Source organism: Hordeum vulgare, chromosome 3H (genome assembly GCF_904849725.1).
Source record: "Hordeum vulgare subsp. vulgare chromosome 3H, MorexV3_pseudomolecules_assembly, whole genome shotgun sequence".
Taxonomy (NCBI): Eukaryota; Viridiplantae; Streptophyta; class Magnoliopsida; order Poales; family Poaceae; genus Hordeum; species Hordeum vulgare.
In genome coordinates this window covers 11,187,464-11,214,212 of record NC_058520.1, presented here as the reverse complement: position 1 = coordinate 11,214,212, position 26,749 = coordinate 11,187,464, and the positions used below count along the sequence as shown (strand labels likewise).

Sequence of the window (26,749 nt, the reverse complement as noted above, 5' to 3'; positions counted from 1 at the left end):
TCCTGACATTAAGCCGATTGGTGTTCCTCAATCGCGGCATGAGGGAAAACTGAGTGGAAAAGGCATGCTAGGACCAAACTCAATAATATATAGGAACGGACATTCTTGGGCGCAAGCACACTACACAGTTATACAAAAATACCTTGGTGGCCCCGTACATCAATGAACATGAGAATATTCTATGCTCCAAACACATGGAGTAGTCTGACGACTCGATTACACGTGAACACATGGGGACTTTTTGTGGTTGGTTGCAAACACATCTCATGAGTAACAACACTGTTGGAGATGACGTGTACTTGTTGGCCAGGACACCATCTTTGAGTGTATTGACTTTCCAAGGGCATTGATATAAATGGGAATACATTTTACATGACCGCCCAAGATAAAAAAAGCATCAACCAAAATAATGGTGTCTGCTCGGAGTTTTTGGGTACCCCGATCAGTTTGGGTAGCAAGGATGTTACGATGAAAGAGACGCTCAACATGTTGTTGAAAGATGTGAAACTTTTCAGAAACGTCAGATTTTTTTGAGTAAGTAGATCCAGTTGAACTTGCTACCAACAGAAACGGGTCCAGGACCCCACACATCGCCTTTGATTCGCTACTAGGCTAGGCTTGTCAACTGCTACGAACCGGCACTGGGATGAACTTGACGGCCCAACCAACGGGCCACGACACGGTGGCGATGGCGAGGCAGACGCCCCATTGCCCCAAGCCGAGCTTCGTGGTACCAACGAACTTCGTGAGCACCTCCACCGTCACCACCTGCAGCACGAGCGCCAGGGCGACGATGAGGAGGAACATCCTATTCTTGAGCACCCCGGCAAGGACGTTGTCCCTCATGTTGAACTCGTTGAACACCTGGAAGAGCATGAAGACATTGAAGATCATGGTGGCACTGGCTTGGTCATCGTTGCCAAGGAATTGGAGCCCCAGCAGCACGGCGATCTGAAACATTGCCTGCGCGGCCATGATGTAACACATGGCATTGTTGATGAGCCGTGTCGTGCGGGAAATGGGTGGGGATTCCATGAGCGCGTCGGTGGGCTTGTCAGTGGATAGCGCCAGCGTGCTCATGACGCCCATCACCAGGTTCACCCACATGATTTGCACGGTGGTCAGTGGAACGTTACCCATGGTGACCGCCGACATGAAGTTGACGATGATTGCGACGGCGTTGACGATGATGTGGAACTGGATGAACTTCTGGAAGTTGTGATAGGCACAGCGTCCCCACCGGGTAGCCTTCACCACTACGTCGAACTTGCCGTTGAGGAAGATGGTGTCCGTGGAGACATCGGTGCCATGGACGTCCATGCACAGCACCACGTCGGCCTCCTTGAGAGCCGCCGCATCATTGATGCCCTCGCCGGCGGTCACGGCCACCACGTGGCCCTTGTGCTTCAGCCGCTTCACCAGCAACAGCTTGTCTTGGGGCCGGGAACTCGCCATGACACGGATCTTGTCCACCATCTGGAGTTGTCGTGTCACTGACATGGCCCGGAACTGGTGTCCCTCGATGACGACTCCGTCGGGGTCATTGCTCGAAATGATGCCGCACTCCTTGGCGATAGTAAGGGCCATGAGGATGTTATCGCCGGTGAGCATCTTCACGGCCATGCTTGCCTTTGTGCAATCTTCAATGGTGGCATTGACCTCTGGTCGGCAAGTGTCTTTCAAGCCGACTATACCTAACAATGTCAGTTCCTCCAGGTGATGAACCTTTGATTGCTCAGTGTCGTCAACCTTTTTATAAGCAAAGCCGAGGCACCGGAGGCCGCTTGCCACCATATCGCGGATCACCTTCTCAAGCTTGTTCCGCTGCTCCACACCGAGTTCACGCACCGTTGCATCCGTGTCCATGTACATGGAGCACATGGCAAGGAGCACCTCCGCGCCGCCTTTCCAGTGCGCGACCAACAAACGTGTGGCCTTGTCCCTGATTATTGCACGGCTGGGGCTGGGCTTCTCGTCGGAGTTGAAAGCCTCCACATGTACTACCTTGCAGCTCCTCTTCAAGGCGGCAGCATCCATGGAGAGGTCCGCCGTGGCCCATGACAGAAGTGCCTTCTCCACCGGGCTGCCCGATATCTCCGGTTGGGATACATTGTCCGGCTTGTACACGCTTCCGGTGGTGTTGAGCCCGACGCCCTGGCACAGCAGGCCAACGACGCTGCTAGATATCGCCGTGGGGGTTCTAGGTCGGGCAGTGCCGACCCAGAACTCGGTCACCTCCATCCTGTTGAGGGTGAGCATTCCGGTCATGTCGGTGCAGATGACCGTGACCGACGCCGACAAACTGTGCACCAGCGCCTTATCCTTCACCATCATCTTCATGGCAAAGGTGGCCATGAGAGACACCGCAATCGGCACGCCCTTTTCAATCAACAGCGGCTTTCCCGTGCTACTGTTGGTGAAATGGCGAACGAGGAGCACGGTGAAGGCGACAAGCGCGACGGCGACGGTAGCCTTGCCGATGGTTGAAATGAGACTCTCGAGGCGCTCCTCTAGCGGCGCCGGGCGAGTGTTCAATTTCAACGTTGAGAGGATGCTCCAAGCCGTGGTGTTGGTGCCGACGGCGGTGACGAGCATGGAGCCGTGGCCGTTGACGACCTTCACGCCGGAGGCGAGGAAGGGGTTCGTCCCGGCGTCGATGTCGATAGGGCCGGGATGTCCCGTCAAACTCGACTCGTCCACCTGGAAGCCGTGGCCGTCTAGGAACACCCCGTCCGCTGGAACGACGTCGCCGGTTGAGCACGTCGCCGACGACGATGTCAAATACGGAGATCTCCTGTCTCCTGGCGGCGCGGACGACGGTGACGACAAGGTTGGCGGACTCGGTGGCGAGCTTGTGGTCCCTCTTGGCCTGGGCGTGGCTGATGACCGCGGTGACGCCGAAGACGACGAATGCGGCGAGGAAGATGGTGGCACCGTCGTACCACCCGTCCTTGACGCCATGCTCCATGATGCCTAAGCCGAGGGAGACGGCGGCACTGGCGAGTAGCGCGACGACGGAGACGTGGCCGAGCGCGTCCAAGACGTGGCGGAAGAAGGTCCTGGGCCTGGGCTTGGGGCACGTATTGTCGCCGAACTCCTTCTTGCGCCAGCTCAACGTCATGTCCTCGTCCCTGATGCCCCGCTTCGGGTGGGAAGTGAGCTTGGCCGCGATGCCGGTGCTTCCGCCGAGGCGGCGAAAGCAGTCATGGCACTTATCCTTGACGAGGCCCCTGATGGAGGAGGAGACTGCAGCAGCATCAGCATCAGCTTCAGCGTGAGAGTGACCTTCGTCCTCGTGGGGCATGTACATGTCCTCGTGAGATGCTTACTTAGCTTGGTCATTTTCGTATAGAAAAGTCCGACGTCGGCGAAGCATCAGGGCCGGTCCTGAGAATTCGGGGGCTCGGGACGGAACTAGAATCCAGGGGCCCGGGCGTAGAGCATAAAATCATATACAAAAAATGATCTTTTATTCTTCGCTGAAGGCAATATGTTAATTTTTATTATATACAAGTCTCTTCTTTGGATTGTTTTGATGATAAAAATATCGGACCTAATAGTTTATTCACTAATAATCATGGTATTTTAGCAGATAGTCACTCACGTTTATATGATTGATGTTAATGTAAATATCATATTATGTAAAATCCTTGTTTTCCAAATTTATATTACTTTTTTTCCTCCACAACAACTTCCGGTAAGTTATCAAATACGAAAATTATAACCCCAATAACATCTATCCACAAACATTATCTAATGAATATATTATTAATCCCATCAAAAACTGAATAGATTAATAATGGCCTAGTTGCAACAATCTAGAGGAAATTTTGATGATCATATATAAATTTAAATAAAGCTTCCCAGTTAAATCTCACACGGCTTACACTAGCAGATAAATTGAGATCGGAGGCATATAACTTATCTTTTCTAATCACGCCATCACACTGTATCGCCTCTCGGCGAGTCGGCATGGTTACGTGGAAGGCATGGCTATCGCCGGCGGTTCAGTCATCCTTCGACACGGAGCTTGTGTGAGTCAAAGCGCCGCCACGCACACATAGGAGATGGATATCAAGTGCCGTGCTGCTACTGTAGGGGACGATCTATTCTCTCAACTCTCAGCTTCTGTAACCTTTGAACATTCCGGGTATGTCCCCTTTATAAAAGATCCGCTTGACCTGGCTGAAAATTAGGAGAACATCTGAAAATGAAACAATTAAGCGCACAATTTTCGGCTGGCAAATTAAGGAACAAATCACTAGCGATTTTCCCCATAACTACTCCCAATTAATCGCATGCAATAACAAATTACTCCTCAATCGTAGCTGGAAGGAAATCCTGGGAAACGGTAATACCATTTAGTTTTCGCGTAGGAGGTAGGCGATACTTTGGGATTTGATCAGGGAGCTAATCCCATACAAGACGAGAACACGTATGTGGGGCCCCTTGGCATCAGGGGGCCCGGGGCGACCGCCCCGATCGCCCCCCTCCCCCCCCCCCCCCTCAGGGCCAGGCCTGCCAAGCATCCGTCGTCCGTCGTGAAGTCGGTAGGAATTTCGACTACGCCGGTCGACTTTCGCAGGGAAGGCGTGTGCGGCGTGCAAGTAATGTTAATACATAAGTTTACATAGGTTTACAAAGAGGTGGATTTTGATTAAAGATTATAAGGGAAATGAGGACCTCATTCCCTTAAAAATCTGGTTAGTTAGAAAGAAAGAATCCTAATCAACATGTAATAATTGGTTATATGTCTAGCAGGCCAGCAATCCACGTGCGCAGCCGATAGGAACGCCACCCGCTATGGCACACGGCGGTCTGTAGGAGGCCCAAAACCCGGCACGTGTAAAGTGCCTCAGGCGCTTTTTTGCAAAACAACAATAATAGGAAAGTCACTGAGACGCTTTTTCGAAAAAAAAAACAGAAAAGTCAGTGAGACGAAAGACAGATTGATGAGGTGTTTGCATGCCACGCTTCGCTTTATATAGTGAAGGGGCGGAGGGGGGGGGGGTGTTAACGGAGATGCTTACTTAGCTTGGTCGTTTTCGTATAGAAAAGTCCGACGTCGGCAAGCATCCGCCGCCCGTCGTGAAGTCGGTAGGAATTTCGCGGCGGGCCGAGCAATTCACGTGCGCAGCCGATAAGAACGCCACCCGCTATGGCACGCAGCGGTCCGTGGGAGGCCCAAAACCCGGCACGTGTAAAGTGCCTGAGGCGCTTTTTCGTAAAATCAAAAAAACAGAAAAGTCCCTGAGGCGCTTTTTCGCAAAAAAGAACATAAAAGTCCCTGCGGCGATGGTGGGGAACTTTCTTGCGGGCGCGTGATACTTTTGTCCGCTCCGTACTTTGTGGGGGCCGTCTGTCATCCTCGTGCTGACGCAACCCGCGTGCGCGTAGCTTTTCTAACTCGCGTTGTCCGGTGGTCCGTCCCGCGCATGCTCCGAAACCTGCACGGACAGATGCGTTTGGATCGAGCGTTCGCCCTGCCCTAATTATTTTATAACAAGAAACGGTCACGAAGGTCCTAGACACTGCATTACACCACATAAGACAGGATTACAAAGCGGTTTACATCAAGACATCAAAGAAACATGATATATCAAACAAGTCCCCGTCTTTCATGAAGAGGACCCCAAACGAAAAGATGAGAAAGCAGTCCGGTCCTATGTTTAAATCAGTACTTTAGTAATCTATAGACACAAATTCATAGCCTCGGAGGATGAATATTATTATGTGTTAAAAAATCCTAGATTTTTCTTTTTTGCACAACCCTCATTTCAATGTATTTCGTCCTGAAAATTTACGCACTTGTGCATTATGCCTCCTTGTATATCTATTGTTTTTTTCCGAATTTTTTAAAATGTAAATATACTAATTTGTATGAATTTTGAATTTTTCAGAAACCAACTTCATTGGACTTCTTCCCCCAAAAGGAATTTTCGATTGCAGCATTGATATGTACTCCGTTCATATTAAAATAGTTGTCAAATGCTTGTCGTGATTTTAGTTCGACCTAAAACCACCACAAATATTTTGAAACAGAGGGAGTATTTATTATTTAGCAGTCGCACCTAGGTCATCTCCGGAAAACAACACAAACCGACTAGATATAGAAAAATAATTGTTACCAAATCCCCTTCTTAACTAATGGTCTTTGGTAAGAATGCTTTTTTTGACCATGAAAAAAATTAAAAACATAAAATTATGAAGGAATCTTAGTTTCCACAAGAGTTTCTCGGTAAAACCACAAGCACAATTAACCAATATTTGCACAGGGATCTCATTGTAAAATTGCTATCAGCAGTTAGCATCCATTCGATCTTATCATTACCATACCATCATTATCTCCTCACATCGTAGTTTGAGACTATTTCAAATCTTAAGCGATTCTCAAAAAAGGATTTATTCTTAAGATAGAACCATTTCGTCCTTTAACAATGGCTTAATCAACTAAGATATTATGATAAAAAATTGCTATAAATCCTATGGTAGAAAAAAATTGAGTGGCTTATCACCAACCCAACAATATTTCCAAGACATAGTGTTGTTTCCATTACCTAACACCCTGTTGTAATGTTTAGAAAAAATGTATAAGCTTTTAACAAGCTAGCTAGTCCAAAAATAGTAATATCACACCTTAGATTTAATCAAATAAATACACTTGTTATTTAAATATTCATTCAACAACACATCTTGTCACAATCGAAATTCATTTCTAATTTCCAGAAATAATTGGCCTGTAGTGCTTTATTCATATGTTTCAAATTGAATATATCTAGGCCATCCTGGTCTTTGGTTTTGTAGCAAGTTTTCTAGTTTACTGTCCGTAACCGTGCTAGGCCAAATGAAAGCATCTTCAAGGGCCACGAAATAGAGGAGGGCATTGAGTTTTGTATTGACTTTATTCCTGACATTAAGCCGATTGGTGTTCCTCAATCGCGGCATGAGGGAAAACTGAGTGGAAAAGGCATGCTAGGACCAAACTCAATAATATGTAGGAACGGACATTCTTGGGCGCAAGCACACTACACAGTTATACAAAAATACCTTGGTGGCCCCGTACATCAATGAACATGAGAATATTCTATGCTCCAAACACATGGAGTAGTCTGACGACTCGATTACACGTGAACACATGGGGACTTTTTGTGGTTGGTTGCAAACACATCTCATGAGTAACAACACTGTTGGAGATGACGTGTACTTGTTGGCCAGGACACCATCTTTGAGTGTATTGACTTTCCAAGGGCATTGATATAAATGGGAATACATTTTACATGACCGCCCAAGATAAAAAAAGCATCAACCAAAATAATGGTGTCTGCTCGGAGTTTTTGGGTACCCCGATCAGTTTGGGTAGCAAGGATGTTACGATGAAAGAGACGCTCAACATGTTGTTGAAAGATGTGAAACTTTTCAGAAACGTCAGATTTTTTTGAGTAAGTAGATCCAGTTGAACTTGCTACCAACAGAAACGGGTCCAGGACCCCACACATCGCCTTTGATTCGCTACTAGGCTAGGCTTGTCAACTGCTACGAACCGGCACTGGGATGAACTTGACGGCCCAACCAACGGGCCACGACACGGTGGCGATGGCGAGGCAGACGCCCCATTGCCCCAAGCCGAGCTTCGTGGTACCAACGAACTTCGTGAGCACCTCCACCGTCACCACCTGCAGCACGAGCGCCAGGGCGACGATGAGGAGGAACATCCTATTCTTGAGCACCCCGGCAAGGACGTTGTCCCTCATGTTGAACTCGTTGAACACCTGGAAGAGCATGAAGACATTGAAGATCATGGTGGCACTGGCTTGGTCATCGTTGCCAAGGAATTGGAGCCCCAGCAGCACGGCGATCTGAAACATTGCCTGCGCGGCCATGATGTAACACATGGCATTGTTGATGAGCCGTGTCGTGCGGGAAATGGGTGGGGATTCCATGAGCGCGTCGGTGGGCTTGTCAGTGGATAGCGCCAGCGTGCTCATGACGCCCATCACCAGGTTCACCCACATGATTTGCACGGTGGTCAGTGGAACGTTACCCATGGTGACCGCCGACATGAAGTTGACGATGATTGCGACGGCGTTGACGATGATGTGGAACTGGATGAACTTCTGGAAGTTGTGATAGGCACAGCGTCCCCACCGGGTAGCCTTCACCACTACGTCGAACTTGCCGTTGAGGAAGATGGTGTCCGTGGAGACATCGGTGCCATGGACGTCCATGCACAGCACCACGTCGGCCTCCTTGAGAGCCGCCGCATCATTGATGCCCTCGCCGGCGGTCACGGCCACCACGTGGCCCTTGTGCTTCAGCCGCTTCACCAGCAACAGCTTGTCTTGGGGCCGGGAACTCGCCATGACACGGATCTTGTCCACCATCTGGAGTTGTCGTGTCACTGACATGGCCCGGAACTGGTGTCCCTCGATGACGACTCCGTCGGGGTCATTGCTCGAAATGATGCCGCACTCCTTGGCGATAGTAAGGGCCATGAGGATGTTATCGCCGGTGAGCATCTTCACGGCCATGCTTGCCTTTGTGCAATCTTCAATGGTGGCATTGACCTCTGGTCGGCAAGTGTCTTTCAAGCCGACTATACCTAACAATGTCAGTTCCTCCAGGTGATGAACCTTTGATTGCTCAGTGTCGTCAACCTTTTTATAAGCAAAGCCGAGGCACCGGAGGCCGCTTGCCACCATATCGCGGATCACCTTCTCAAGCTTGTTCCGCTGCTCCACACCGAGTTCACGCACCGTTGCATCCGTGTCCATGTACATGGAGCACATGGCAAGGAGCACCTCCGCGCCGCCTTTCCAGTGCGCGACCAACAAACGTGTGGCCTTGTCCCTGATTATTGCACGGCTGGGGCTGGGCTTCTCGTCGGAGTTGAAAGCCTCCACATGTACTACCTTGCAGCTCCTCTTCAAGGCGGCAGCATCCATGGAGAGGTCCGCCGTGGCCCATGACAGAAGTGCCTTCTCCACCGGGCTGCCCGATATCTCCGGTTGGGATACATTGTCCGGCTTGTACACGCTTCCGGTGGTGTTGAGCCCGACGCCCTGGCACAGCAGGCCAACGACGCTGCTAGATATCGCCGTGGGGGTTCTAGGTCGGGCAGTGCCGACCCAGAACTCGGTCACCTCCATCCTGTTGAGGGTGAGCATTCCGGTCATGTCGGTGCAGATGACCGTGACCGACGCCGACAAACTGTGCACCAGCGCCTTATCCTTCACCATCATCTTCATGGCAAAGGTGGCCATGAGAGACACCGCAATCGGCACGCCCTTTTCAATCAACAGCGGCTTTCCCGTGCTACTGTTGGTGAAATGGCGAACGAGGAGCACGGTGAAGGCGACAAGCGCGACGGCGACGGTAGCCTTGCCGATGGTTGAAATGAGACTCTCGAGGCGCTCCTCTAGCGGCGCCGGGCGAGTGTTCAATTTCAACGTTGAGAGGATGCTCCAAGCCGTGGTGTTGGTGCCGACGGCGGTGACGAGCATGGAGCCGTGGCCGTTGACGACCTTCACGCCGGAGGCGAGGAAGGGGTTCGTCCCGGCGTCGATGTCGATAGGGCCGGGATGTCCCGTCAAACTCGACTCGTCCACCTGGAAGCCGTGGCCGTCTAGGAACACCCCGTCCGCTGGAACGACGTCGCCGGTCTTGAGTATGAGCACGTCGCCGACGACGACGTCAAATACGGAGATCTCCTGTCTCCTGGCGGCGCGGACGACGGTGACGACAAGGTTGGCGGACTCGGTGGCGAGCTTGTGGTCCCTCTTGGCCTGGGCGTGGCTGATGACCGCGGTGACGCCGAAGACGACGAATGCGGCGAGGAAGATGGTGGCACCGTCGTACCACCCGTCCTTGACGCCATGCTCCATGATGCCTAAGCCGAGGGAGACGGCGGCACTGGCGAGTAGCGCGACGACGGAGACGTGGCCGAGCGCGTCCAAGACGTGGCGGAAGAAGGTCCTGGGCCTGGGCTTGGGGCACGTATTGTCGCCGAACTCCTTCTTGCGCCAGCTCAACGTCATGTCCTCGTCCCTGATGCCCCGCTTCGGGTGGGAAGTGAGCTTGGCCGCGATGCCGGTGCTTCCGCCGAGGCGGCGAAAGCAGTCATGGCACTTATCCTTGACGAGGCCCCTGATGGAGGAGGAGACTGCAGCAGCATCAGCATCAGCTTCAGCGTGAGAGTGACCTTCGTCCTCGTGGGGCATGTACATGTCCTCGTGAGATGCTTACTTAGCTTGGTCATTTTCGTATAGAAAAGTCCGACGTCGGCGAAGCATCAGGGCCGGTCCTGAGAATTCGGGGGCTCGGGACGGAACTAGAATCCAGGGGCCCGGGCGTAGAGCATAAAATCATATACAAAAAATGATCTTTTATTCTTCGCTGAAGGCAATATGTTAATTTTTATTATATACAAGTCTCTTCTTTGGATTGTTTTGATGATAAAAATATCGGACCTAATAGTTTATTCACTAATAATCATGGTATTTTAGCAGATAGTCACTCACGTTTATATGATTGATGTTAATGTAAATATCATAAAATCCTTGTTTTCCAAATTTATATTACTTTTTTTCCTCCACAACAACTTCCGGTAAGTTATCAAATACGAAAATTATAACCCCAATAACATCTATCCACAAACATTATCTAATGAATATATTATTAATCCCATCAAAAACTGAATAGATTAATAATGGCCTAGTTGCAACAATCTAGAGGAAATTTTGATGATCATATATAAATTTAAATAAAGCTTCCCAGTTAAATCTCACACGGCTTACACTAGCAGATAAATTGAGATCCGAGGCATATAACTTATCTTTTCTAATCACGCCATCACACTGTATCGCCTCTCGGCGAGTCGGCATGGTTACGTGGAAGGCATGGCTATCGCCGGCGGTTCAGTCATCCTTCGACACGGAGCTTGTGTGAGTCAAAGCGCCGCCACGCACACATAGGAGATGGATATCAAGTGCCGTGCTGCTACTGTAGGGGACGATCTATTCTCTCAACTCTCAGCTTCTGTAACCTTTGAACATTCCGGGTATGTCCCCTTTATAAAAGATCCGCTTGACCTGGCTGAAAATTAGGAGAACATCTGAAAATGAAACAATTAAGCGCACAATTTTCGGCTGGCAAATTAAGGAACAAATCACTAGCGATTTTCCCCATAACTACTCCCAATTAATCGCATGCAATAACAAATTACTCCTCAATCGTAGCTGGAAGGAAATCCTGGGAAACGGTAATACCATTTAGTTTTCGCGTAGGAGGTAGGCGATACTTTGGGATTTGATCAGGGAGCTAATCCCATACAAGACGAGAACACGTATGTGGGGCCCCTTGGCATCAGGGGGCCCGGGGCGACCGCCCCGATCGCCCCCCTCCCCCCCCCTCAGGGCCAGGCCTGCCAAGCATCCGTCGTCCGTCGTGAAGTCGGTAGGAATTTCGACTACGCCGGTCGACTTTCGCAGGGAAGGCGTGTGCGGCGTGCAAGTAATGTTAATACATAAGTTTACATAGGTTTACAAAGAGGTGGATTTTGATTAAAGATTATAAGGGAAATGAGGACCTCATTCCCTTAAAAATCTGGTTAGTTAGAAAGAAAGAATCCTAATCAACATGTAATAATTGGTTATATGTCTAGCAGGCCAGCAATCCACGTGCGCAGCCGATAGGAACGCCACCCGCTATGGCACACGGCGGTCTGTAGGAGGCCCAAAACCCGGCACGTGTAAAGTGCCTCAGGCGCTTTTTTGCAAAACAACAATAATAGGAAAGTCACTGAGACGCTTTTTCGAAAAAAAAACAGAAAAGTCAGTGAGACGAAAGACAGATTGATGAGGTGTTTGCATGCCACGCTTCGCTTTATATAGTGAAGGGGCGGAGGGGGGGGTGTTAACCGAGATGCTTACTTAGCTTGGTCGTTTTCGTATAGAAAAGTCCGACGTCGGCAAGCATCCGCCGCCCGTCGTGAAGTCGGTAGGAATTTCGCGGCGGGCCGAGCAATTCACGTGCGCAGCCGATAAGAACGCCACCCGCTATGGCACGCAGCGGTCCGTGGGAGGCCCAAAACCCGGCAAGTGTAAAGTGCCTGAGGCGCTTTTTCGTAAAAACAAAAAAACAGAAAAGTCCCTGAGGCGCTTTTTCGCAAAAAAGAACATAAAAGTCCCTGCGGCGATGGTGGGGAACTTTCTTGCGGGCGCGTGATACTTTTGTCCGCTCCGTACTTTGTGGGGGCCGTCTGTCATCCTCGTGCTGACGCAACCCGCGTGCGCGTAGCTTTTCTAACTCGCGCTGTCCGGTGGTCCGTCCCGCGCATGCTCCGAAACCTGCACGGACAGATGCGTTTGGATCGAGCGTTCGCCCTGCCCTAATTATTTTATAACAAGAAACGGTCACGAAGGTCCTAGACACTGCATTACACCACATAAGACAGGATTACAAAGCGGTTTACATCAAGACATCAAAGAAACATGATATATCAAACAAGTCCCCGTCTTTCATGAAGAGGACCCCAAACGAAAAGATGAGAAAGCAGTCCGGTCCTATGTTTAAATCAGTACTTTAGTAATCTATAGACACAAATTCATAGCCTCGGAGGATGAATATTATTATGTGTTAAAAAATCCTAGATTTTTCTTTTTTGCACAACCCTCATTTCAATGTATTTCGTCCTGAAAATTTACGCACTTGTGCATTATGCCTCCTTGTATATCTATTGTTTTTTTCCGAATTTTTTAAAATGTAAATATACTAATTTGTATGAATTTTGAATTTTTCAGAAACCAACTTCATTGGACTTCTTCCCCCAAAAGGAATTTTCGATTGCAGCATTGATATGTACTCCGTTCATATTAAAATAGTTGTCAAATGCTTGTCGTGATTTTAGTTCGACCTAAAACCACCACAAATATTTTGAAACAGAGGGAGTATTTATTATTTAGCAGTCGCACCTAGGTCATCTCCGGAAAACAACACAAACCGACTAGATATAGAAAAATAATTGTTACCAAATCCCCTTCTTAACTAATGGTCTTTGGTAAGAATGCTTTTTTTGACCATGAAAAAAATTAAAAACATAAAATTATGAAGGAATCTTAGTTTCCACAAGAGTTTCTCGGTAAAACCACAAGCACAATTAACCAATATTTGCACAGGGATCTCATTGTAAAATTGCTATCAGCAGTTAGCATCCATTCGATCTTATCATTACCATACCATCATTATCTCCTCACATCGTAGTTTGAGACTATTTCAAATCTTAAGCGATTCTCAAAAAAGGATTTATTCTTAAGATAGAACCATTTCGTCCTTTAACAATGGCTTAATCAACTAAGATATTATGATAAAAAATTGCTATAAATCCTATGGTAGAAAAAAATTGAGTGGCTTATCACCAACCCAACAATATTTCCAAGACATAGTGTTGTTTCCATTACCTAACACCCTGTTGTAATGTTTAGAAAAAATGTATAAGCTTTTAACAAGCTAGCTAGTCCAAAAATAGTAATATCACACCTTAGATTTAATCAAATAAATACACTTGTTATTTAAATATTCATTCAACAACACATCTTGTCACAATCGAAATTCATTTCTAATTTCCAGAAATAATTGGCCTGTAGTGCTTTATTCATATGTTTCAAATTGAATATATCTAGGCCATCCTGGTCTTTGGTTTTGTAGCAAGTTTTCTAGTTTACTGTCCGTAACCGTGCTAGGCCAAATGAAAGCATCTTCAAGGGCCACGAAATAGAGGAGGGCATTGAGTTTTGTATTGACTTTATTCCTGACATTAAGCCGATTGGTGTTCCTCAATCGCGGCATGAGGGAAAACTGAGTGGAAAAGGCATGCTAGGACCAAACTCAATAATATGTAGGAACGGACATTCTTGGGCGCAAGCACACTACACAGTTATACAAAAATACCTTGGTGGCCCCGTACATCAATGAACATGAGAATATTCTATGCTCCAAACACATGGAGTAGTCTGACGACTCGATTACACGTGAACACATGGGGACTTTTTGTGGTTGGTTGCAAACACATCTCATGAGTAACAACACTGTTGGAGATGACGTGTACTTGTTGGCCAGGACACCATCTTTGAGTGTATTGACTTTCCAAGGGCATTGATATAAATGGGAATACATTTTACATGACCGCCCAAGATAAAAAAAGCATCAACCAAAATAATGGTGTCTGCTCGGAGTTTTTGGGTACCCCGATCAGTTTGGGTAGCAAGGATGTTACGATGAAAGAGACGCTCAACATGTTGTTGAAAGATGTGAAACTTTTCAGAAACGTCAGATTTTTTTGAGTAAGTAGATCCAGTTGAACTTGCTACCAACAGAAACGGGTCCAGGACCCCACACATCGCCTTTGATTCGCTACTAGGCTAGGCTTGTCAACTGCTACGAACCGGCACTGGGATGAACTTGACGGCCCAACCAACGGGCCACGACACGGTGGCGATGGCGAGGCAGACGCCCCATTGCCCCAAGCCGAGCTTCGTGGTACCAACGAACTTCGTGAGCACCTCCACCGTCACCACCTGCAGCACGAGCGCCAGGGCGACGATGAGGAGGAACATCCTATTCTTGAGCACCCCGGCAAGGACGTTGTCCCTCATGTTGAACTCGTTGAACACCTGGAAGAGCATGAAGACATTGAAGATCATGGTGGCACTGGCTTGGTCATCGTTGCCAAGGAATTGGAGCCCCAGCAGCACGGCGATCTGAAACATTGCCTGCGCGGCCATGATGTAACACATGGCATTGTTGATGAGCCGTGTCGTGCGGGAAATGGGTGGGGATTCCATGAGCGCGTCGGTGGGCTTGTCAGTGGATAGCGCCAGCGTGCTCATGATGCCCATCACCAGGTTCACCCACATGATTTGCACGGTGGTCAGTGGAACGTTACCCATGGTGACCGCCGACATGAAGTTGACGATGATTGCGACGGCGTTGACGATGATGTGGAACTGGATGAACTTCTGGAAGTTGTGATAGGCACAGCGTCCCCACCGGGTAGCCTTCACCACTACGTCGAACTTGCCGTTGAGGAAGATGGTGTCCGTGGAGACATCGGTGCCATGGACGTCCATGCACAGCACCACGTCGGCCTCCTTGAGAGCCGCCGCATCATTGATGCCCTCGCCGGCGGTCACGGCCACCACGTGGCCCTTGTGCTTCAGCCGCTTCACCAGCAACAGCTTGTCTTGGGGCCGGGAACTCGCCATGACACGGATCTTGTCCACCATCTGGAGTTGTCGTGTCACTGACATGGCCCGGAACTGGTGTCCCTCGATGACGACTCCGTCGGGGTCATTGCTCGAAATGATGCCGCACTCCTTGGCGATAGTAAGGGCCATGAGGATGTTATCGCCGGTGAGCATCTTCACGGCCATGCTTGCCTTTGTGCAATCTTCAATGGTGGCATTGACCTCTGGTCGGCAAGTGTCTTTCAAGCCGACTATACCTAACAATGTCAGTTCCTCCAGGTGATGAACCTTTGATTGCTCAGTGTCGTCAACCTTTTTATAAGCAAAGCCGAGGCACCGGAGGCCGCTTGCCACCATATCGCGGATCACCTTCTCAAGCTTGTTCCGCTGCTCCACACCGAGTTCACGCACCGTTGCATCCGTGTCCATGTACATGGAGCACATGGCAAGGAGCACCTCCGCGCCGCCTTTCCAGTGCGCGACCAACAAACGTGTGGCCTTGTCCCTGATTATTGCACGGCTGGGGCTGGGCTTCTCGTCGGAGTTGAAAGCCTCCACATGTACTACCTTGCAGCTCCTCTTCAAGGCGGCAGCATCCATGGAGAGGTCCGCCGTGGCCCATGACAGAAGTGCCTTCTCCACCGGGCTGCCCGATATCTCCGGTTGGGATACATTGTCCGGCTTGTACACGCTTCCGGTGGTGTTGAGCCCGACGCCCTGGCACAGCAGGCCAACGACGCTGCTAGATATCGCCGTGGGGGTTCTAGGTCGGGCAGTGCCGACCCAGAACTCGGTCACCTCCATCCTGTTGAGGGTGAGCATTCCGGTCATGTCGGTGCAGATGACCGTGACCGACGCCGACAAACTGTGCACCAGCGCCTTATCCTTCACCATCATCTTCATGGCAAAGGTGGCCATGAGAGACACCGCAATCGGCACGCCCTTTTCAATCAACAGCGGCTTTCCCGTGCTACTGTTGGTGAAATGGCGAACGAGGAGCACGGTGAAGGCGACAAGCGCGACGGCGACGGTAGCCTTGCCGATGGTTGAAATGAGACTCTCGAGGCGCTCCTCTAGCGGCGCCGGGCGAGTGTTCAATTTCAACGTTGAGAGGATGCTCCAAGCCGTGGTGTTGGTGCCGACGGCGGTGACGAGCATGGAGCCGTGGCCGTTGACGACCTTCACGCCGGAGGCGAGGAAGGGGTTCGTCCCGGCGTCGATGTCGATAGGGCCGGGATGTCCCGTCAAACTCGACTCGTCCACCTGGAAGCCGTGGCCGTCTAGGAACACCCCGTCCGCTGGAACGACGTCGCCGGTCTTGAGTATGAGCACGTCGCCGACGACGACGTCAAATACGGAGATCTCCTGTCTCCTGGCGGCGCGGACGACGGTGACGACAAGGTTGGCGGACTCGGTGGCGAGCTTGTGGTCCCTCTTGGCCTGGGCGTGGCTGATGACCGCGGTGACGCCGAAGACGACGAATGCGGCGAGGAAGATGGTGGCACCGTCGTACCACCCGTCCTTGACGCCATGCTCCATGATGCCTAAGCCGAGGGAGACGGCGGCACTGGCGAGTAGCGCGACGACGGAGACGTGGCCGAGCGCGTCCAAGACGTGGCGGAAGAAGGTCCTGGGCCTGGGCTTGGGGCACGTATTGTCGCCGAACTCCTTCTTGCGCCAGCTCAACGTCATGTCCTCGTCCCTGATGCCCCGCTTCGGGTGGGAAGTGAGCTTGGCCGCGATGCCGGTGCTTCCGCCGAGGCGGCGAAAGCAGTCATGGCACTTATCCTTGACGAGGCCCCTGATGGAGGAGGAGACTGCAGCAGCATCAGCATCAGCTTCAGCGTGAGAGTGACCTTCGTCCTCGTGGGGCATGTACATGTCCTCGTGAGATGCTTACTTAGCTTGGTCATTTTCGTATAGAAAAGTCCGACGTCGGCGAAGCATCAGGGCCGGTCCTGAGAATTCGGGAGCTCGGGACGGAACTAGAATCCAGGGGCCCGGGCGTAGAGCATAAAATCATATACAAAAAATGATCTTTTATTCTTCGCTGAAGGCAATATGTTAATTTTTATTATATACAAGTCTCTTCTTTGGATTGTTTTGATGATAAAAATATCGGACCTAATAGTTTATTCACTGATAATCATGGTATTTTAGCAGATAGTCACTCACGTTTATATGATTGATGTTAATGTAAATATCATATTATGTAAAATCCTTGTTTTCCAAATTTATATTACTTTTTTTCCTCCACAACAACTTCCGGTAAGTTATCAAATACGAAAATTATAACCCCAATAACATCTATCCACAAACATTATCTAATGAATATATTATTAATCCCATCAAAAACTGAATAGATTAATAATGGCCTAGTTGCAACAATCTAGAGGAAATTTTGATGATCATATATAAATTTAAATAAAGCTTCCCAGTTAAATCTCACACGGCTTACACTAGCAGATAAATTGAGATCCGAGGCATATAACTTATCTTTTCTAATCACGCCATCACACTGTATCGCCTCTCGGCGAGTCGGCATGGTTACGTGGAAGGCATGGCTATCGCCGGCGGTTCAGTCATCCTTCGACACGGAGCTTGTGTGAGTCAAAGCGCCGCCACGCACACATAGGAGATGGATATCAAGTGCCGTGCTGCTACTGTAGGGGACGATCTATTCTCTCAACTCTCAGCTTCTGTAACCTTTGAACATTCCGGGTATGTCCCCTTTATAAAAGATCCGCTTGACCTGGCTGAAAATTAGGAGAACATCTGAAAATGAAACAATTAAGCGCACAATTTTCGGCTGGCAAATTAAGGAACAAATCACTAGCGATTTTCCCCATAACTACTCCCAATTAATCGCATGCAATAACAAATTACTCCTCAATCGTAGCTGGAAGGAAATCCTGGGAAACGGTAATACCATTTAGTTTTCGCGTAGGAGGTAGGCGATACTTTGGGATTTGATCAGGGAGCTAATCCCATACAAGACGAGAACACGTATGTGGGGCCCCTTGGCATCAGGGGGCCCGGGGCGACCGCCCCGATCGCCCCCCTCCCCCCCCCCCCCTCAGGGCCAGGCCTGCCAAGCATCCGTCGTCCGTCGTGAAGTCGGTAGGAATTTCGACTACGCCGGTCGACTTTCGCAGGGAAGGCGTGTGCGGCGTGCAAGTAATGTTAATACATAAGTTTACATAGGTTTACAAAGAGGTGGATTTTGATTAAAGGTTATAAGGGAAATGAGGACCTCATTCCCTTAAAAATCTGGTTAGTTAGAAAGAAAGAATCCTAATCAACATGTAATAATTGGTTATATGTCTAGCAGGCCAGCAATCCACGTGCGCAGCCGATAGGAACGCCACCCGCTATGGCACACGGCGGTCTGTAGGAGGCCCAAAACCCGGCACGTGTAAAGTGCCTCAGGCGCTTTTTTGCAAAACAACAATAATAGGAAAGTCACTGAGACGCTTTTTCAAAAAAAAAAACAGAAAAGTCAGTGAGACGAAAGACAGATTGATGAGGTGTTTGCATGCCACGCTTCGCTTTATATAGTGAAGGGGCGGAGGGGGGGGGGTGTTAACGGAGATGCTTACTTAGCTTGGTCGTTTTCGTATAGAAAAGTCCGACGTCGGCAAGCATCCGCCGCCCGTCGTGAAGTCGGTAGGAATTTCGCGACGGGCCGAGCAATTCACGTGCGCAGCCGATAAGAACGCCACCCGCTATGGCACGCAGCGGTCCGTGGGAGGCCCAAAACCCGGCACGTGTAAAGTGCCTGAGGCGCTTTTTCGTAAAAACAAAAAAACAGAAAAGTCCCTGAGGCGCTTTTTCGCAAAAAAGAACATAAAAGTCCCTGCGGCGATGGTGGGGAACTTTCTTGCGGGCGCGTGATACTTTTGTCCGCTCCGTACTTTGTGGGGGCCGTCTGTCATCCTCGTGCTGACGCAACCCGCGTGCGCGTAGCTTTTCTAACTCGCGCTGTCCGGTGGTCCGTCCCGCGCATGCTCCGAAACCTGCACGGACAGATGCGTTTGGATCGAGCGTTCGCCCTGCCCTAATTATTTTATAACAAGAAACGGTCACGAAGGTCCTAGACACTGCATTACACCACATAAGACAGGATTACAAAGCGGTTTACATCAAGACATCAAAGAAACATGATATATCAAACAAGTCCCCGTCTTTCATGAAGAGGACCCCAAACGAAAAGATGAGAAAGCAGTCCGGTCCTATGTTTAAATCAGTACTTTAGTAATCTATAGACACAAATTCATAGCCTCGGAGGATGAATATTATTATGTGTTAAAAAATCCTAGATTTTTCTTTTTTGCACAACCCTCATTTCAATGTATTTCGTCCTGAAAATTTACGCACTTGTGCATTATGCCTCCTTGTATATCTATTGTTTTTTTCCGAATTTTTTAAAATGTAAATATACTAATTTGTATGAATTTTGAATTTTTCAGAAACCAACTTCATTGGACTTCTTCCCCCAAAAGGAATTTTCGATTGCAGCATTGATATGTACTCCGTTCATATTAAAATAGTTGTCAAATGCTTGTCGTGATTTTAGTTCGACCTAAAACCACCACAAATATTTTGAAACAGAGGGAGTATTTATTATTTAGCAGTCGCACCTAGGTCATCTCCGGAAAACAACACAAACCGACTAGATATAGAAAAATAATTGTTACCAAATCCCCTTCTTAACTAATGGTCTTTGGTAAGAATGCTTTTTTTGACCATGAAAAAAATTAAAAACATAAAATTATGAAGGAATCTTAGTTTCCACAAGAGTTTCTCGGTAAAACCACAAGCACAATTAACCAATATTTGCACAGGGATCTCATTGTAAAATTGCTATCAGCAGTTAGCATCCATTCGATCTTATCATTACCATACCATCATTATCTCCTCACATCGTAGTTTGAGACTATTTCAAATCTTAAGCGATTCTCAAAAAAGGATTTATTCTTAAGATAGAACCATTTCGTCCTTTAACAATGGCTTAATCAACTAAGATATTATGATAAAAAATTGCTATAAATCCTATGGTAGAAAAAAATTGAGTGGCTTATCACCAACCCAACAATATTTCCAAGACATAGTGTTGTTTCCATTACCTAACACCCTGTTGTAATGTTTAGAAAAAATGTATAAGCTTTTAACAAGCTAGCTAGTCCAAAAATAGTAATATCACACCTTAGATTTAATCAAATAAATACACTTGTTATTTAAATATTCATTCAACAACACATCTTGTCACAATCGAAATTCATTTCTAATTTCCAGAAATAATTGGCCTGTAGTGCTTTATTCATATGTTTCAAATTGAATATATCTAGGCCATCCTGGTCTTTGGTTTTGTAGCAAGTTTTCTAGTTTACTGTCCGTAACCGTGCTAGGCCAAATGAAAGCATCTTCAAGGGCCACGAAATAGAGGAGGGCATTGAGTTTTGTATTGACTTTATTCCTGACATTAAGCCGATTGGTGTTCCTCAATCGCGGCATGAGGGAAAACTGAGTGGAAAAGGCATGCTAGGACCAAACTCAATAATATATAGGAACGGACATTCTTGGGCGCAAGCACACTACACAGTTATACAAAAATACCTTGGTGGCCCCGTACATCAATGAACATGAGAATATTCTATGCTCCAAACACATGGAGTAGTCTGACGACTCGATTACACGTGAACACATGGGGACTTTTTGTGGTTGGTTGCAAACACATCTCATGAGTAACAACACTGTTGGAGATGACGTGTACTTGTTGGCCAGGACACCATCTTTGAGTGTATTGACTTTCCAAGGGCATTGATATAAATGGGAATACATTTTACATGACCGCCCAAGATAAAAAAAGCATCAACCAAAATAATGGTGTCTGCTCGGAGTTTTTGGGTACCCCGATCAGTTTGGGTAGCAAGGATGTTACGATGAAAGAGACGCTCAACATGTTGTTGAAAGATGTGAAACTTTTCAGAAACGTCAGATTTTTTTGAGTAAGTAGATCCAGTTGAACTTGCTACCAACAGAAACGGGTCCAGGACCCCACACATCGCCTTTGATTCGCTACTAGGCTAGGCTTGTCAACTGCTACGAACCGGCACTGGGATGAACTTGACGGCCCAACCAACGGGCCACGACACGGTGGCGATGGCGAGGCAGACGCCCCATTGCCCCAAGCCGAGCTTCGTGGTACCAACGAACTTCGTGAGCACCTCCACCGTCACCACCTGCAGCACGAGCGCCAGGGCGACGATGAGGAGGAACATCCTATTCTTGAGCACCCCGGCAAGGACGTTGTCCCTCATGTTGAACTCGTTGAACACCTGGAAGAGCATGAAGACATTGAAGATCATGGTGGCACTGGCTTGGTCATCGTTGCCAAGGAATTGGAGCCCCAGCAGCACGGCGATCTGAAACATTGCCTGCGCGGCCATGATGTAACACATGGCATTGTTGATGAGCCGTGTCGTGCGGGAAATGGGTGGGGATTCCATGAGCGCGTCGGTGGGCTTGTCAGTGGATAGCGCCAGCGTGCTCATGACGCCCATCACCAGGTTCACCCACATGATTTGCACGGTGGTCAGTGGAACGTTACCCATGGTGACCGCCGACATGAAGTTGACGATGATTGCGACGGCGTTGACGATGATGTGGAACTGGATGAACTTCTGGAAGTTGTGATAGGCACAGCGTCCCCACCGGGTAGCCTTCACCACTACGTCGAACTTGCCGTTGAGGAAGATGGTGTCCGTGGAGACATCGGTGCCATGGACGTCCATGCACAGCACCACGTCGGCCTCCTTGAGAGCCGCCGCATCATTGATGCCCTCGCCGGCGGTCACGGCCACCACGTGGCCCTTGTGCTTCAGCCGCTTCACCAGCAACAGCTTGTCTTGGGGCCGGGAACTCGCCATGACACGGATCTTGTCCACCATCTGGAGTTGTCGTGTCACTGACATGGCCCGGAACTGGTGTCCCTCGATGACGACTCCGTCGGGGTCATTGCTCGAAATGATGCCGCACTCCTTGGCGATAGTAAGGGCCATGAGGATGTTATCGCCGGTGAGCATCTTCACGGCCATGCTTGCCTTTGTGCAATCTTCAATGGTGGCATTGACCTCTGGTCGGCAAGTGTCTTTCAAGCCGACTATACCTAACAATGTCAGTTCCTCCAGGTGATGAACCTTTGATTGCTCAGTGTCGTCAACCTTTTTATAAGCAAAGCCGAGGCACCGGAGGCCGCTTGCCACCATATCGCGGATCACCTTCTCAAGCTTGTTCCGCTGCTCCACACCGAGTTCACGCACCGTTGCATCCGTGTCCATGTACATGGAGCACATGGCAAGGAGCACCTCCGCGCCGCCTTTCCAGTGCGCGACCAACAAACGTGTGGCCTTGTCCCTGATTATTGCACGGCTGGGGCTGGGCTTCTCGTCGGAGTTGAAAGCCTCCACATGTACTACCTTGCAGCTCCTCTTCAAGGCGGCAGCATCCATGGAGAGGTCCGCCGTGGCCCATGACAGAAGTGCCTTCTCCACCGGGCTGCCCGATATCTCCGGTTGGGATACATTGTCCGGCTTGTACACGCTTCCGGTGGTGTTGAGCCCGACGCCCTGGCACAGCAGGCCAACGACGCTGCTAGATATCGCCGTGGGGGTTCTAGGTCGGGCAGTGCCGACCCAGAACTCGGTCACCTCCATCCTGTTGAGGGTGAGCATTCCGGTCATGTCGGTGCAGATGACCGTGACCGACGCCGACAAACTGTGCACCAGCGCCTTATCCTTCACCATCATCTTCATGGCAAAGGTGGCCATGAGAGACACCGCAATCGGCACGCCCTTTTCAATCAACAGCGGCTTTCCCGTGCTACTGTTGGTGAAATGGCGAACGAGGAGCACGGTGAAGGCGACAAGCGCGACGGCGACGGTAGCCTTGCCGATGGTTGAAATGAGACTCTCGAGGCGCTCCTCTAGCGGCGCCGGGCGAGTGTTCAATTTCAACGTTGAGAGGATGCTCCAAGCCGTGGTGTTGGTGCCGACGGCGGTGACGAGCATGGAGCCGTGGCCGTTGACGACCTTCACGCCGGAGGCGAGGAAGGGGTTCGTCCCGGCGTCGATGTCGATAGGGCCGGGATGTCCCGTCAAACTCGACTCGTCCACCTGGAAGCCGTGGCCGTCTAGGAACACCCCGTCCGCTGGAACGACGTCGCCGGTCTTGAGTATGAGCACGTCGCCGACGACGACGTCAAATACGGAGATCTCCTGTCTCCTGGCGGCGCGGACGACGGTGACGACAAGGTTGGCGGACTCGGTGGCGAGCTTGTGGTCCCTCTTGGCCTGGGCGTGGCTGATGACCGCGGTGACGCCGAAGACGACGAATGCGGCGAGGAAGATGGTGGCACCGTCGTACCACCCGTCCTTGACGCCATGCTCCATGATGCCTAAGCCGAGGGAGACGGCGGCACTGGCGAGTAGCGCGACGACGGAGACGTGGCCGAGCGCGTCCAAGACGTGGCGGAAGAAGGTCCTGGGCCTGGGCTTGGGGCACGTATTGTCGCCGAACTCCTTCTTGCGCCAGCTCAACGTCATGTCCTCGTCCCTGATGCCCCGCTTCGGGTGGGAAGTGAGCTTGGCCGCGATGCCGGTGCTTCCGCCGAGGCGGCGAAAGCAGTCATGGCACTTATCCTTGACGAGGCCCCTGATGGAGGAGGAGACTGCAGCAGCATCAGCATCAGCTTCAGCGTGAGAGTGACCTTCGTCCTCGTGGGGCATGTACATGTCCTCGTGAGATGCTTACTTAGCTTGGTCATTTTCGTATAGAAAAGTCCGACGTCGGCGAAGCATCAGGGCCGGTCCTGAGAATTCGGGAGCTCGGGACGGAACTAGAATCCAGGGGCCCGGGCGTAGAGCATAAAATCATATACAAAAAATGATCTTTTATTCTTCGCTGAAGGCAATATGTTAATTTTTATTATATACAAGTCTCTTCTTTGGATTGTTTTGATGATAAAAATATCGGACCTAATAGTTTATTCACTGATAATCATGGTATTTTAGCAGATAGTCACTCACGTTTATATGATTGATGTTAATGTAAATATCATATTATGTAAAATCCTTGTTTTCCAAATTTATATTACTTTTTTTCCTCCACAACAACTTCCGGTAAGTTATCAAATACGAAAATTATAACCCCAATAACATCTATCCACAAACATTATCTAATGAATATATTATTAATCCCATCAAAAACTGAATAGATTAATAATGGCCTAGTTGCAACAATCTAGAGGAAATTTTGATGATCATATATAAATTTAAATAAAGCTTCCCAGTTAAATCTCACACGGCTTACACTAGCAGATAAATTGAGATCCGAGGCATATAACTTATCTTTTCTAATCACGCCATCACACTGTATCGCCTCTCGGCGAGTCGGCATGGTTACGTGGAAGGCATGGCTATCGCCGGCGGTTCAGTCATCCTTCGACACGGAGCTTGTGTGAGTCAAAGCGCCGCCACGCACACATAGGAGATGGATATCAAGTGCCGTGCTGCTACTGTAGGGGACGATCTATTCTCTCAACTCTCAGCTTCTGTAACCTTTGAACATTCCGGGTATGTCCCCTTTATAAAAGATCCGCTTGACCTGGCTGAAAATTAGGAGAACATCTGAAAATGAAACAATTAAGCGCACAATTTTCGGCTGGCAAATTAAGGAACAAATCACTAGCGATTTTCCCCATAACTACTCCCAATTAATCGCATGCAATAACAAATTACTCCTCAATCGTAGCTGGAAGGAAATCCTGGGAAACGGTAATACCATTTAGTTTTCGCGTAGGAGGTAGGCGATACTTTGGGATTTGATCAGGGAGCTAATCCCATACAAGACGAGAACACGTATGTGGGGCCCCTTGGCATCAGGGGACCCGGGGCGACCGCCCCGATCGCCCCCCTCCCCCCCCCCTCAGGGCCAGGCCTGCCAAGCATCCGTCGTCCGTCGTGAAGTCGGTAGGAATTTCGACTACGCCGGTCGACTTTCGCAGGGAAGGCGTGTGCGGCGTGCAAGTAATGTTAATACATAAGTTTACATAGGTTTACAAAGAGGTGGATTTTGATTAAAGGTTATAAGGGAAATGAGGACCTCATTCCCTTAAAAATCTGGTTAGTTAGAAAGAAAGAATCCTAATCAACATGTAATAATTGGTTATATGTCTAGCAGGCCAGCAATCCACGTGCGCAGCCGATAGGAACGCCACCCGCTATGGCACACGGCGGTCTGTAGGAGGCCCAAAACCCGGCACGTGTAAAGTGCCTCAGGCGCTTTTTTGCAAAACAACAATAATAGGAAAGTCACTGAGAAGCTTTTTCGAAAAAAAAAACAGAAAAGTCAGTGAGACGAAAGACAGATTGATGAGGTGTTTGCATGCCACGCTTCGCTTTATATAGTGAAGGGGCGGAGGGGGGGGGTGTTAACGGAGATGCTTACTTAGCTTGGTCGTTTTCGTATAGAAAAGTCCGACGTCGGCAAGCATCCGCCGCCCGTCGTGAAGTCGGTAGGAATTTCGCGGCGGGCCGAGCAATTCACGTGCGCAGCCGATAAGAACGCCACCCGCTATGGCACGCAGCGGTCCGTGGGAGGCCCAAAACCCGGCACGTGTAAAGTGCCTGAGGCGCTTTTTCGTAAAAACAAAAAAACAGAAAAGTCCCTGAGGCGCTTTTTCGCAAAAAAGAACATAAAAGTCCCTGCGGCGATGGTGGGGAACTTTCTTGCGGGCGCGTGATACTTTTGTCCGCTCCGTACTTTGTGGGGGCCGTCTGTCATCCTCGTGCTGACGCAACCCGCGTGCGCGTAGCTTTTCTAACTCGCGCTGTCCGGTGGTCCGTCCCGCGCATGCTCCGAAACCTGCACGGACAGATGCGTTTGGATCGAGCGTTCGCCCTGCCCTAATTATTTTATAACAAGAAACGGTCACGAAGGTCCTAGACACTGCATTACACCACATAAGACAGGATTACAAAGCGGTTTACATCAAGACATCAAAGAAACATGATATATCAAACAAGTCCCCGTCTTTCATGAAGAGGACCCCAAACGAAAAGATGAGAAAGCAGTCCGGTCCTATGTTTAAATCAGTACTTTAGTAATCTATAGACACAAATTCATAGCCTCGGAGGATGAATATTATTATGTGTTAAAAAATCCTAGATTTTTCTTTTTTGCACAACCCTCATTTCAATGTATTTCGTCCTGAAAATTTACGCACTTGTGCATTATGCCTCCTTGTATATCTATTGTTTTTTTCCGAATTTTTTAAAATGTAAATATACTAATTTGTATGAATTTTGAATTTTTCAGAAACCAACTTCATTGGACTTCTTCCCCCAAAAGGAATTTTCGATTGCAGCATTGATATGTACTCCGTTCATATTAAAATAGTTGTCAAATGCTTGTCGTGATTTTAGTTCGACCTAAAACCACCACAAATATTT

The 26,749-nt window shown here is 49.1% G+C and overlaps 4 protein-coding genes across 4 annotated transcripts; all 4 read right to left on the bottom strand.

The window, feature by feature from the left end:
- Positions 1 to 621: 621 nt before the first annotated feature.
- LOC123441321 (calcium-transporting ATPase 7, plasma membrane-type-like) lies at positions 622 to 3,310 on the bottom strand. The gene is made up of 2 exons (XM_045117802.1): positions 2,841 to 3,310; positions 622 to 2,794 (listed from the first exon to the last, which is right to left on the bottom strand). The coding sequence occupies exons 1-2, from the start codon at positions 3,308 to 3,310 to the stop codon at positions 622 to 624; spliced, it is 2,643 nt and encodes an 880-aa protein (XP_044973737.1).
- Positions 3,311 to 7,526: 4,216 nt separating this feature from the next.
- Positions 7,527 to 10,223, bottom strand: LOC123441320 (calcium-transporting ATPase 7, plasma membrane-type-like). The gene has a single exon (XM_045117801.1). It carries the CDS (start codon positions 10,221 to 10,223, stop codon positions 7,527 to 7,529), a length of 2,697 nt encoding a protein of 898 aa, XP_044973736.1.
- A 4,200-nt stretch (positions 10,224 to 14,423) lies between these two features.
- On the bottom strand, positions 14,424 to 17,120 carry LOC123441319 (calcium-transporting ATPase 7, plasma membrane-type-like). Its single transcript, XM_045117800.1, has one exon. The coding sequence runs from the start codon at positions 17,118 to 17,120 to the stop codon at positions 14,424 to 14,426; it is 2,697 nt and encodes an 898-aa protein (XP_044973735.1).
- Positions 17,121 to 21,334: 4,214 nt separating this feature from the next.
- Positions 21,335 to 24,031, bottom strand: LOC123441318 (calcium-transporting ATPase 7, plasma membrane-type-like). The gene has a single exon (XM_045117799.1). It carries the CDS (start codon positions 24,029 to 24,031, stop codon positions 21,335 to 21,337), a length of 2,697 nt encoding a protein of 898 aa, XP_044973734.1.
- Positions 24,032 to 26,749: the final 2,718 nt, after the last annotated feature.

Excerpts from the sequence above, each read along its gene's own strand:
- LOC123441318 (XM_045117799.1), bottom strand. The coding sequence starts at position 24,031 with ATGTACATGCCCCACGAGGACGAAGGTCACTCTCACGCTGAAGCTGAT.
- LOC123441320 (XM_045117801.1), bottom strand. The coding sequence starts at position 10,223 with ATGTACATGCCCCACGAGGACGAAGGTCACTCTCACGCTGAAGCTGAT.
- LOC123441321 (XM_045117802.1), bottom strand. The coding sequence starts at position 3,310 with ATGTACATGCCCCACGAGGACGAAGGTCACTCTCACGCTGAAGCTGAT. Across the intron at positions 2,795-2,840 it reads GACCACAAGCTCGCCACCGA|GAGATCTCCGTATTTGACAT; the intron begins GTCCGCCAACCT and ends GCCAGGAGACAG.
- LOC123441319 (XM_045117800.1), bottom strand. The coding sequence starts at position 17,120 with ATGTACATGCCCCACGAGGACGAAGGTCACTCTCACGCTGAAGCTGAT.